General features: G+C 45.6%; 2 protein-coding genes across 7 annotated transcripts in view; one reads left to right on the top strand and one right to left on the bottom strand.

The window, feature by feature from the left end:
* LOC144889525 (zinc finger BED domain-containing protein 5-like) overlaps positions 1 to 2,683 on the top strand; it is a 77,426-nt gene extending 74,743 nt beyond the window's left edge. The window contains exon 2 of the mRNA XM_078770100.1: positions 967 to 2,683. Within this exon, the coding sequence (XP_078626226.1) occupies positions 1,086 to 2,219 (1,134 nt within the window). The 5' untranslated portion in view covers positions 967 to 1,085 and the 3' untranslated portion in view covers positions 2,220 to 2,683. The remainder of the gene's footprint in view (positions 1 to 966) is intronic.
* The window catches only part of LOC137413424 (E3 ubiquitin/ISG15 ligase TRIM25-like), an 88,371-nt gene that overhangs the window by 18,197 nt on the left and 56,469 nt on the right, over positions 1 to 13,705 (bottom strand). For all 6 annotated transcript variants that reach the window (XM_078770092.1, XM_078770096.1, XM_078770093.1 and 3 more), the window contains exons 5-6: positions 6,046 to 6,068; positions 3,343 to 3,470 (exon numbers count right to left, since the gene is read on the bottom strand). In XM_078770092.1, coding sequence (XP_078626218.1) covers positions 3,343 to 3,470; positions 6,046 to 6,068 — 151 coding nt within the window. The remainder of the gene's footprint in view (positions 1 to 3,342; positions 3,471 to 6,045; positions 6,069 to 13,705) is intronic.

Here is a 13,705-nt window from a genome sequence, read left to right as displayed (position 1 = left end):
TACCGCGCTGTACCACGCATGCATCCGGTCAGTCAGATCATTCGTTTAGTTTCCGACACGCGAATGTCCATTGCTTTTCATTCGAAAGATTGAGCTGTGAGCGTAAGGTACTCGCCATGGCTAGAAAGTATCAGCCTGTGTTCCTGAACTATGGGTTCACCCTGAATATCGATAAGCACAATGTTCATCCACCACAGTGTGTGCTATGCCTTGACGTGTTGGCCAACGAGTCCCTCAGGCCCCAAAAGCTGAAACAGCACCTCGAGAAGAAACATGGAGATCATGTCAACAAGTCGCGGGAGTTTTTTCTCCGGAAAGAACGCGAGATGAACAACAGCAAGTCAGTAATGAGTTCGGCTGTTTTTCCATCGGAAGGGACCGACCAAAGCCAGCTACCTGGTGGCAGAGAAGATAGCCAAAGAAAAGAAACCGTACACTATTGCGGGTAACTTTTTTGTTTTTTTTCGTAAAAGTATTTCACTGCATTGGCGGTTTGTAGGTTCATAAAGTAATACATGGCGCTGTAAGTATAGTTAAATTTAGTTTTTCATTTCGTCTTTAGAATATTGATGTGTCGGGTTCTTGCTTACTATTACTCGTGCCATGTATACATTGGTATGTCACAACTTCGTAAGTTTTATTGTTTGTTGCAATACAGCCATTCTTAAACTTTGCCTCTTTTTTAAAAGTACGTACGGCAATCACATCGCACATATTGAATTTTTATAATGCCTTGGAACAGCGGTTCTTAACCTGGGGGTCGTGACATATGCGCATACGCGAACAAAATACTGTGTGTGGTATATGTACCTTTGTTAGGTTCCTAAAAATGGGCTCCACAAATTGATGTTTTTTTAAAACCCCAAACGACCCCCAGGTTAAGAACCGCTGCCTTGGAACAAAATCAAGATTAATCATAAAGTGAAAGAAATATTCATGTGTTATTTTATTTATCTTGTATTGCAGAGCAACTCATCCTGCCATGCGCCAAGGCGATGTGCAGAGAAGTGCTTGGAGAGATGGTGGCTTCCAAGATAAGCACCATTCCACTTTCTGCCGACACGATTCGCTGACGGATAATAGACATGGGCGAAGACATCGAGCACCAGCTGTACGCAAACCTAGAGGCCAACAAGTTTGTCATCCAGTTGGACGAGTCAATGGACATCACACAGAAGGCGTTGATCCTCATCTTTGTTCGTTATCGGCAAGGCGATGATTTTATGGAGGATCTTCTGGCATGTGACGAGCTACAGACCAAGACCACGGCCGCAGAAATATTCGCAGTCGTCAACAAACACATCGCATTGCATAGCCTCAGGTGGGAAGACTGTGTTGGCGTTTGTACCGATGGTGCGGCATCGATGACAGGTCGGCGCGGCGGTGTCATTAAGCTCATCCAAGATGTGGCACCAGAGGCAAACTGGACCCACTGCTTCCACCACCGCGAGGCTTTAGCGGCGAAAGAGATGTCACCTGGACTTGCCGAAGTAATGGACATTGCAGTGAAAACAATCAACCATCTCAGGAAGAGCGCCCTAAATTCGAGGTTGTTTGCAGAGCTGTGTAAGGAGCAAGATGCAGAACACACCACGGTGCTGTATTTTGCAGCTGTTCGCTGGCTCTCCAGAGGAGATGCTTTGGCAAGATTGTATGAACTTCGCGACCAGGTCCTCACATTATTTGAGGTGGCTAGGTCAGACCTGGCAGTCCACTACAAAAACAAGAAATTCATCGCAACATTGGCATACATGGCCGACATCTTCAACTTGTTGAACAATCTGAACATATCGTTCCAGGGCAAAACAAACAAGCAGGCGAAATCCGTGTTCGTAATGTATGACAAGATAGCGGCGTTCAAGTCAAAGCTGGATCAATGGAAGAGAAGAGTACAGACCAATGATGAATTTGACATGTTCGAAAACCTGGATGATCTGCTCAGTAAGAGTGTTGAGGAACATGTGGACATTAAGGATGTCATCGTCGAACATCTGGTGAACCTGCGCAAACGATTTGACGAAAACTTTCCTGTTGATCCACGCGTGGAGAAGAAGTGGGTCCGAGACTCTTATTCAGTCGACGTTCAGCAGTGCTGCAACTTGTCCAACAGATTGAAAGAGGACTTGATCGACATCATGTCCGACAGTACACTTGAGACACTGTTCAGGAATGACACTTTAGTAAAGTTTTGGCTGACAGTGTCTCATGAGTACCCATAGATTGCACATCTCGCGGTAAAGTTCCTGATGCCATTCACGACGACGTGGATGTGTGAGGCAGGTTTCTCAACGGTGACATATCTGAAGTCCAAGTATCGAAACAAACTGGACCCTGTGGCCCTGTGCGCCCACTTGAGAATCGCATTGTCGCCGCTTCAAAGCCGAATCGATGATCTCGTAGCCAATATGCAAAGTCATCCATCGCACTGATGTGGATCATCCACATCTACAATGTTGCTAACAGAACATTTGAATTCGGCTTGTAAGTTTCACTTTCGGGTTTATTCAGTGAAAGTTGTTTATTTAATGTTGTTCATGATAACGGATCATTGAACCTGGATATAAGTTCAGATGCATAGTGGGGTTTTTCAGTAAAAGTTATTCTTGTTTTGTTTATCAGTTCATGTTACGTTTTAAGTTCATCAGCTATTCACGATGAAGATTAAAATAAAGTTCAAACACCTAATCTTGGCGTGTCACTTTAATAATTAAAGTTTTATTCTAGTTCACAAAAGATACACCGCCAATGAATGTTGAGAGATTCATCTTCATCTTCATCATCTTCTTCATCTTCATCATCATCTTCATCTTCATCATTAAATCTTCATCCGGATTCATCGTCGGGGCAGATTCATCTCCTCCGAAGCTGCTAACAAGGCAGGGAGTTTACGCCTGATTGGCTGACAATAATATCAAGTGGGCGGTGTCTGTGATCGAAGTCGCTGCTCATTCTCAAGGGGGGCGTGGTCTCTCGCTCTCTCTCTCTCTCATCATGGTCGTGGAGATCCGAACAAAATAACAACAAAATAAGGACAGTGTTTGGTATGATTGTCGTCACTTTGCTTTTTTGTTCAATTACGAAATGTACTACTGTACAAAGATAATGAACCGAACCCTTACCAAGATATTAACGTCATAAGCAATCGATATTTCCGTGACGGTTTTTGGGGGTTGGGGGGGGGGGGGGTTCGATGGGTCGTGACTGGATGCCTGGGTTTGTTATTGGGTCCTGGGCTAAAAAGGTTGCGGAACGCAGGTCTATACTGCACTGATCTGATAAACTTCATTTTTTAATTTCCAAAAAACTTCATTTAAAGGAATCTTATCTACTTTTATCACTTACTCTGGATCTCTTTCAGAAGATTGTCATTGATCTGGATAAGTGAGTCCACATTCTGCTCCTCCACCGGGAAGTCCAGCAATCTGGGTGGTGCAGGCTCTGTGGTTGAAAAATGTGACCTGGACTCCAGTCTTGGTTGGGAGGAGAGAAACATTCATTCAACAAGGAAGGAAGGTGAGGGTTGCCAGTGAGAATAAGGCAATGGATGAGCTCGATAAATAAATAAATATATATATATATATATATATATTTGCACAAACATTTGAAGTAAGTAAGTAACATGTTCAAAAAGTCAAAATTGGACGAAGCTGCCAAATCGTTGTGATCAAAGTATTGCAAAATCCATTGATAAATCATTTAAATTTGCAGGTAGACAAAATATGAGACATTGGGGAATCATCCACCTGATAAATAATTTCAGGTTAAGTTATAAGCATCTGAAAATGAAAAGGCAGACAAGGCAGCCTCTGCTTTGTATTCAGACTTCCGTTTGCTAAACATGACAAAAACAGGAAAAAAATAAAAATAAAAATTACGATTTTAGACGACCTTGACCTTTTGACTTCAAAACGCAATTGGCTTCAGTGACCCAATATGCAAACCCTGCGCAAACTTAAAGTCAAACAGATGAAAATGAACAATTTTATGCAACCTTGACCTTTAAACTTTTGATCTAAAAAATAAATAAAACAATGGGCTGCACACTTTTGATTGGTGTACCAATTCAGTCACTCAATATGATCATTCTTAAAATTTCAGGTCAATCGGAGGAAAATTGACGATGTATGACAATTGACGAATTGACATCCTTAACCTTTGAACTTTTGATCTGAAAAAACAATTGCCTTCTCGCTTTTGATTGGTGAACCAATTCAGTCACCCAATGTACAAATTCATAAAATTTCAGGTCAATTGGATGAAAATTGACGATTTTAAGTGACGCTGACCTTTCACCTTTTGGCAAAATTATGAATATGGCTTTTCCATAATCTCTTAATAAAGCTTTATTGAAAATTTGATGAGAAAAGCTGAAATGGTAAAACAAGTTGCAACCCGGACAGACGCACAGACACAAACACACACATTGGTGATTGCAAAACCCCATCTGCTGGGAACGAGCTGACAATGGATATTACGAAGTCGATGGCTGCCATTGTAAATGCCCACAATTACCACCTAAAGCAAGGTTGAAATATGTCAAAAGGTTCCACCATAAATGACTCAATATCAAATTTTACATTAAAAACATTTTTCCGTTTTGACCCATGACCTTTGATCCCCCACCCCCGTGGCATGAACCACGGGCCAAATCCTAAAATTTGTGACATATTTAATGCGTTCCCCAATGATGAAATGCATTCATTAAAAAATATTACAAAGTTTCATGAAAAATATTTTAAAATGTGCCCGTAAAACATTTTTTGGTACTGGATCTTTTGAAACCTGCAGAAGGGGGTTTACAACCATCATGACCTTCTGAAACCATGATCTATTTATACACCTCCACCGGAAATGCGGCCAAAAATGATTCACAAATACTGATCTTGTACCTTCATGCAATGTGGTGATAATTAGAATTTATGTACAACCGCTGAGGAGGTGACAGTGTGACGGAGGGATGGACAGACAGACGAAGCCAATTACAATATCCCACCGTTTCTTTTCTTCTTTTTTTCTTTCAAAAAGCATGGGAATAACAATCACGAGTATAATAGCATGACCGAGTCTGGAGAATCATCGGCTGAGCGAGTGTGAAAAAGTATTGATGTGTCCAAGCTGTTAACTTGGACCATTGGATGGATGGACCGAACTGGCTGTTACTCCCTTGGACACATCAGATTAATGGCTGCTTTGTGCGCACGGGATCGCTGGAAGCACATCGGAGAATCTTAGCTCTTTTAAAATGGGGTTCATTTTTCACACAAATAACAAGGGAAGATCAACCTGACGGAGGTACAATGGCGGTATAAAAAAGGGAAGAAAATGGGGAAACACTGAATAAATAAATAATTATATACAAGACAATAAAAATCGAAGGTGCCTCACACTGGCTTGAAGCATAGACGGGAATGGGAACTCTGCCACTCGAGAGGCAATCATAACTCCTTCCCTCACTTTCCGGACAACTGCGCCCCCTTTTAAAGCCACTCCTGTCTCCCCTTTTCAGGATGTTGCCAAGGCCTCACTTTGACGCCTCACCCGAGGACGTGACAGGAGGCCATACATACGATTGCCTTAACCTAAAACCATAACTATTCATTGCAACGCACCACCCTCATACGGTGTACATTTAAACAAGCCAATTTTAAAGCTACATTCCCCTGCTTATTACATTGCGAAGGCTAACTACCCGAACATGGACCATATTAATCCATACATTTAACTGTAACGTTGGTTTGGAAATGCACAAATTGGACATCACATCCTTCTTTCAATGTTCAGTGAATCTCCAATGTTATGAGAAAGAACCATCATCGGAACAAGATGAGGATTTCTTGTTGATTTATTTTGGCAGGTCAATTAAACGGAAGAGTTGTGCCAGAATTGTGCCCACACGAGAACTCTGCGGAAGTTCAATTCAGTGCTGAGTAATTAAATACCCATTTTATGTTCTTTTCTACACATTTGTTTTCTTTACTACACGTGATTAAAATACACATGAAAGGGACATGATAAAGGACATGAAAGATACTCTTGCAGTCTTACCTGCACAGCAAATCCTTGTAGACCTGAAAAGGTAGGACATAAACAAGGATCAGAATCAGATATACAAGGAAGTCTGATGCAGGTGGGGGCCATCTGGTCCAGAGCTATAGAATACTAGAGTTCAGTGAACTTAACAATAGGCGCCATGTTGTTACTCAACTGTTCATGTGCAGTTTAGCGTTAATTAGGCACGATTGGAACGTACCTTTGAGACATTTAAGGTTCTTTAGACCTTTTCGACCATTTCAGACCTTTTACTTAAGACCCTGTGAAACCTCAAACCCCTTCGACCCTTTTGGCCTCGCAGACTTTTACAAACCTTTGACTTTAGATCCTTTACACATTCAGACCCTTAAAACTGTGGACCTCATGGAGCTTTAACTTAAGAGCATGAAGATCCCTCAAGACTTTTAAGACCCCATTAGACCCTCAAGACCATTTGCTATGACCCTAGCTTTTTAATAACTTTGGTTGAAACTCTTTGAATGCACCAGGCATGCCAAGTCACAGACAAGGTTTCTTATATCTCAGCTACCCTTTACCGAGACAAAACATCACGATAACACGTCACATTTATTGATGTTTCATCGTTTTTTACAGTGGTACTATTGCTTTCATGCACGTAATATATTATCCACTCATAATTCTGTGTGGTCCTTGCGGAAGTAATTTTGGGTACATTTAATTTACACAAATTAATTAGTGAATACACATATTAGATTAATGAACACGAGAGGGTCTTCCTCCAATTGGGGTGGGGGGGAGGATGGGGGAACGGGATGGGACAAATCCTGTGTCTGTCTCTGTCTCTGTCTCTGTCTCTGTGTCTCTCTCTCTCTCTCTCTCTCTCTCTCTCTCTCTCTCTCTCTCTCTCTCTCTCTCTCTCTCTCTCTCTCTCTCTCTCTCTCTCTCTCTCGCGCCCCCTGCTGGCCGTTTGTGGTGGGTGTGGCGTCATGGCGGCTGTGAGCAACTGCTCTGTGGTGTAGTGAGTTCTTTGTGAGTTTTTCTCCTCTCCTGCCCTCCCCTGCCCCCCCTCCCTCTCCTTTTCCATCCGTTGTGCTTCGGCATCGTGTTTCCATCCGTTCTGTACCCTTGTCTTCAAGAGAGAGAGGATTGAGAGCGAGCCCATTTTGGGTGCGGCCTACTGGCTTTGACGACGCTTTGTAAGCCTTTTCTTGCGCTTATAATGCACGTTTATTATTTACTTTAGTTTGATTATTTAGGTTTGACACCTTCTTGTCCGGTTCGGACAAGGGGGGGGGGGGATTTCGCCGGTATGGCGAATACACGCTCTCGTTGCGAGGCGTTCGAGAAATTGACACGTAAGCATGCATTCGCATGTGTTCCGCCCGAAGGAGCTCCTACTGAGGACATTATCCTTGCCGTGGGATCCATCATAGGAGACGGTAATGTTCGTGCGGCGTCACGAATGAACCAAAAATTTGTTGTCTTCGTGTCAGAAGAAAAACTCGTCCATGACGTCGTTAGTACCGGTCTAACCATAAAAGGGGGCCATTACATTACGGTATCCCCTATGGATACGCCGGCGACCAAGATAACAATATCCAACGTCCCACCATTTGTGCCAGGCGAGAAACTCCTATCTGTTCTGTCTCGTTATGGAAAAATTGTTTCCCGAATCTCAATGATCCCGCTCGGGTGTCGCAGTGATCGTGTTAAACACGTGATGAGCTTTAGGAGGCAGGTGTACATGATCCTCCCGGATCGCGGAGCCGATACAGGTTTAAATATATCCTTTAAAGTATCGTTGGATGATCGAGAATACCACATGTATGCTTCCTCAGCCTCCTTAACTTGCTTTAATTGTGGAGAATTCGGACACGTTAAAAGATTCTGTCCTAGGGCCGCTTGTCCGAAGTGTGGTGAACCGGGACATAACGAAAGGGCTTGCAAAAAGGCCAATCCCTCCACCGCGCCTTGTGACACCCCGACCATGCTCGCTGACACCCGGACCGTATCTCCTGTTACCCCTACCGTACCTTCCGTCACCCGGACCGTATCTCCTGTCACCCCTACCGTACCTTCCGTCACCCGGACCGTACCCTCTGACACCCCGACCGCACCTTCGGACGCCCGGACCGTACCTTCTGACACCCTGACCGTACCTTCTGACACCCCGACCGTACCTTCCGTCACCCGGACCGTACCCTCTGACACCCCGACCGCACCTTCGGACGCCCGGACCGTACCTTCTGACACCCTGACCGTACCTTCTGACACCCCGACCGTACCTTCTGACACCCCGACCGTACCTTCTGACACCCCGACCGTACCTTCTGACACCCCGACCGTACCTTCTGACACCCCGACTGAGTCGTCTGTCACACCGGTGCTTTTCGATTCCAATGTGACGACACCCACCGATGCGACTGACACAACTAGCATTGCCCCCTTTCCCGAACCCATGAACGAAGAATCCACAGTGTTTTCTAAAAAGCGAAGAGCACCAGCGCCAAGCAGTTTCGCTGGTGCTGCAAAGAAGGCGGTCATGGGCGGCACCATTTCCGGCGCACACGTGTCCGAGTGCCCCTCTGACATTCCCTCACTAACTGAGAACATGGATACCGTTGCCAATGACACCAGTGAGTCTCATTATGTAAATGAGCCAAAAAATAAAATTTGTACCTCTCACCTGGAAGTTTCCGAGTGCGAAACCTCCAGTGAAAGTATTACCATTTCCGAGCTGGGAAATGGTTTTCCGCCTGCCCCCCCTTTAAATACCGAGCAGACTAAGGATTCAATAAACGCTCCCACTGTACAAACGGGGCCAGCAAATCTGAGTTTGCCGGGATCTCAAACCCAAGCTCCGACCCCAGAAACAAATATCCACCAAAGTGTTAACGAGTGCCCTCGGGAACACCTTGAGAAACTTGTGAAGGTGCCCCCAGACAAGACCGCGGGGGCAGCGGGTAATACCCCAGATCCCGACGACATGTTATCTGACGTGTCTGAGTCCGAAGATGACATTGAGGCAACCGCGCTGTCACAAACAATGACAGGTCACTCGCAGGTATCCCCTCAACTCGTTCTTACCTTCCTTAACGAAACGTATCGTCACCGCAACATTGTCATTAAAGACAATTTCCCTGACTTGGCTGCATTCATGTGCACCGCAAAGTCAATAATCAAAGCGCGTGAGGATTTTGACCTGACGAAATCTCAACTCCACAGGTTAAGAAAGTTTGTTACCCGAGCAGGTGCAGAGTGTTCCCAAGCACAGGGCGATTTCATTACCACGGAATGAAAAACATTTCCTTTGCGACCTTAAACATGAATGGTGGGGGTGCAAGCCACCTCCGTCAGGCCCAAGTCAAAAACTTGTTTGACCGTAAAAAGGCAAATGTTCTTTTACTACAAGAGACCCACATCACACCTAACGTGGAACATGACTGGTGCCAAACTTTCAAAGGGCAATGCTATTTTAGCAATCTGTCAGCCTCATCTGCTGGGGTTGGGTTTTTTCTAAAGCCAGGCCTAGCTTTCGAGTCTTGTCATTTTCAGGAAGTCATAAAAGGCCGGCTTATTTCCCTCCAGCTTGCACATCAAAACTTCCGCTGTACCATTTTCAATGTGTACGCACCTAGTGAGAGCAGGGACCGAAAGGCCTTCTTCACTTCCATGGTAAACCACCTGAAATCAGTTGATCTCGATCAATGTGTGTGCATTGGTGGTGACTTTAATTGCACCTTTGACCCTCCGAAAGACAGAAACTCGGCAGAACCCCACCCCGAGTCCCATGCGGACCTATCCCGTTTCTTTAAGACGGCCGGTCTACTGGATGTTTGGCGATTGCACCACCCCAACACAGTCCAGTTTACCTGGTGTCGATGTGCCAATGGCCGGGTGTCTTCGGCAAGACTCGACCGCTGGTACATAAATGTACCCTTTAAGAACGTCGCGGCCTCGTCAGGTTGTTTTCCGTCATTGTTTTCAGACCACCATATGGTAACCTTAGATCTTTCTTTTCCTCGACCCACATGCAGAAATAGTTACTGGAAGTTTAACGTTAAACTTTTAGAGGACAGTTTATTTACAGACTCCTTTCGTGATTTCTGGGCTGAAATGAGTACTAAAAAATCTTCTTTCTCCTCAATTAGCCTCTGGTGGGATAACCTAAAGGCCCAAATTCGAGTATTTTGTCAACAATTTAATTCGCACTGTACCAATGTAAAACATATCACGATGGCTTGCTTGGAAGCAGACATCTTAAGGTTAGAGAGCAAGTTGGCCAATGAGAGCAACCCAGTGAACTATCGGTTGCTACTCGAGAAGAAGGCCCAATTAAGGGATTTGATCCATGAAAAAGCAGCGGGCACACTAGTTCGGCTAAGAATACAAAATATAAAGGTTTCAGATACCCCAACTAAGGCTTTCTTTCACCTAGAAACTATAGAGAAACCAGCACGACTCATATCTTCGGTTTTGGACCCAGGGGGGAACATCCTAACAAATCCGAGTGATATAAGATTAAATATAATTGATTTCTTTTCTGAACTTTTCAAGGCCAAAACAGTTTCTCACGAAATGATGAATGTTTTGACCTCTCAACTTCCTTCCGTGGCTGAGGCCCAACGTCTGGAACTGGATGCTCCAATTACCCTTCCAGAGCTATCCGGTGCACTCGCTGAGATGGAGTCGGGAAAAGCCCCTGGCATCGATGGCCTACCGGCCGAATTTCTTTCGGCATTCTGGGACATTTTGGGCCCAGAGCTGCTCAATGTTCTGGATGCATCTCTTTTATCCGGAGAATTACCGCTCAGTTTTAGAAGAGCAGTACTCTGCCTGCTACCCAAGACTGGCGATCTCCGACACCTGTCAAACTGGCGTCCGATCTCGTTGTTGTGCACGGATTACAAACTGTTTTCCAAGGTCCTTGCGAACCGGTTGAAGACAGTTATCGGGGACCTGGTGTCACCTGATCAAAGTTGCGGCATCCCTGGCAGATCCATCTATGACAACATATTCCTAGTCAGAGATTTGTTAACTGGTAAATGTGTTAAAGAGGATTTTGGATTGGTGTTTCTTGACCTGGCAAAAGCCTTTGATAGCATTGATCATGAGTTTTTGTGTCATGTGTTACAAGCTTGCGGGCTTGGCACAAATTTTAGAGCCTACATAGCTTTGTTATATGCAAACATCTCCAGCCTGATCAAAGTTAACAACGAATTTTGCCCACCCATAAAGGTTCAGAGAGGGTTAAGGCAAGGTTGTCCACTTTCAGGTCTATTATTTGCCCTCGCCTTGGAGCCCCTCTTAATCGCCCTCAGAAAGGATATCCCTGGACTTGCCCTTTCTCCAGGACACCCACCTTTGACCCTGTCAGCTTATGCCGACGACCTGTGTGTCATTATAAAAAGAAAATGCGACAGTGACGCCATGGCAAAGTGTTTGTCGGACTTCAACCTTGCCTCATCATTAAGGTGTAATTGGGGGAAAAGCAAGGCTCTGTGGATCCCCTTTCCAAAAAACGACTTATCTATGCCACCGTTATTACCACCACCTCCCCTTCCTGCAGAACTAGTGTGGGCAAACGATGGCATCAAGTATTTGGGCGTCTTCCTCGGACCTCCTCAGTATGCCCAGAACAATTGGGACAGGATCATTGACCAGGTAGACGGGCGTTTGAGCCGATGGAAAAGAGCTCTACCCCACCTGTCCTATAAGGGTCGCGTGCTGGTTGTCAACAACCTCGTCACTACCCTTTTGTGGCACCGGTTCATCTGCCTGCAACCACCGGAGGTTTTGCTCCAAGCTATCCAGAGGAAACTGGTGGATTTTTTTTGGGGAGGCTACCACTGGCTTCGACCCAGCGCCATATGTTGTCCCTTGGCCGAGGGTGGTCATGGCCTAGTCGATGTGAAATGCCGCCTGTTGGCCTTCCGGCTCCGCTCCATCCAACGCTTGCTGTATGCAGAACACCTACCAGGAAAGCCCTTAGCCTGCTCCATTCTTCAACGAGCTGGGAGGCTCGGATACGGACAGGAACTTTTCCTGACCAACCTTCAACACACCGATACATCTCTGCTCCCAGTTTTTTATCAGAGCCTCTTGAATGCCTGGCAGGGCGTTTCGATAAGTCGCCAAACAGACTCGTATGGCACTAACATGTATGCACATGAGCCTTTATTTTTCAACCCACTTTTCCCCGATATCCCGAGGAGTCGCGACTTCTGCCAGCATTTTATAGCGGCCAACATCCTGAAAGTGTGTCATCTCCGACACGACTCTGGACAGGGATGGAAGCCTGCGAACGAGCTGGCGGACCTAACAGGTGTTCGGTCCAGGAGGCAAATCGAGAATATACTAAGAGCGGTGATCCGAAAGGGCCACCAGCTAGGCCTACATTGGACGCAGGACATAGAGGTCGAGCCCACAGTCCCAAAATTAGGGGTCACTTTTACCCCAAACGAGCTGCCCCCCATGAGCGCAGGGTCACCCCCCTTCCATGGCATGAGCAGCAAGAGTATCTATAGGTCTTGTGTGAAACTTCTTCTTGGGGACCCACCTCTAGCTGGGGTTACCCGGTGGAAAGGACTCTTGCCTCCCGGTCCCCCCTCTGAGCCTTTATGGGATACAATGTATGCTGGACTTATTTCTAAAAGAACAGGTGACCTTCAGTGGCGTTTGGCCCACTGGATTGTTCCTTCCAATGCTGTCATCCGTTTTTTTTCCCCCATTTCCGGCTGTTGCCCCTTTTGTCCGGCGAGGGAAGATTTGCTTCATGCTTTCATTAATTGTGAAAGACTTTCTCCTTTGTTTCATTGGTTAAATTTTATTTCCCATAGATTGCAGGTTACCTTTTCTTTGAAAGCTTACATCTTTGGCTTTCCTCCCAAAAAGGGAACCACATCCATTGTATTCGGGTTCCTAACCGCTACTGCTAAACTGGCCGTATACCTGTCGCGGAAGGCGAAGCTGGGCGGCAGACCCATGCAGGAATGCAGTATCATGGTGTTCTTTAGTTCATTGGTGTCAGCAAGGCTCAAGCTTGAATTTGGCTGTGTCCAAACGGCAAACGACCTTGCTAATTTTGTTGCGACTTGGTGTGTTGGAGGGATTTGTGAGGTCCAGGAAAACAAATTGTTAATCTCCGTATAATACAGTGCGGGTGTTTCTTATCGTGTGCTGTTTTTTTCTGGCATTTGCACCTTTCTGTTGCTGGGTTTGCATTGCACCGTTTGTTTTTTTTCCTTTCGGGATTGCTATGATTTTACTGATTGCCCTGATTGATTGCTTTTGGTGGTATTCTTGTTTTATACTTTTATAATTAAAAGTCAAAGTCTGTCTGTCTGTCTGTCTGTCTGTCTGTCTGTCTGTCTGTCTGTCTGTCTCTCTCTCTCTCTCTCTCTCTCTCTCTCTCTCTCTCTCTCTCTCTCTCTCTCTCTCTCTCTCTCTCTCTCTCTCTCTCTCTCTCTCCATCTCTCGCGCCCCCTGCTGGCCGTTTGTGGTGGGTGTGGCGTCATGGCGGCTGTGAGCAACTGCTCTGTGGTGTAGTGAGTTCTTTGTGAGTTTTTCTCCTCTCCTGCCCTCCCCTGCCCCCCCTCCCTCTCCTTTTCCATCCTGTGTGCTTCGGCATCGTGTTTTCATCCGTTCTGTACCCTTGTCTTCGAGAGAGAGAGGATTGAGAGCGAGCCCATTT

This window comes from Myxine glutinosa, chromosome 1 (genome assembly GCF_964187855.1).
Source record: "Myxine glutinosa chromosome 1, kmMyxGlut1.1, whole genome shotgun sequence".
Taxonomy (NCBI): Eukaryota; Metazoa; Chordata; class Myxini; order Myxiniformes; family Myxinidae; genus Myxine; species Myxine glutinosa.
Note: the sequence above shows the minus strand (reverse complement) of the source record. Positions and strands in the feature narration are given on the sequence as shown.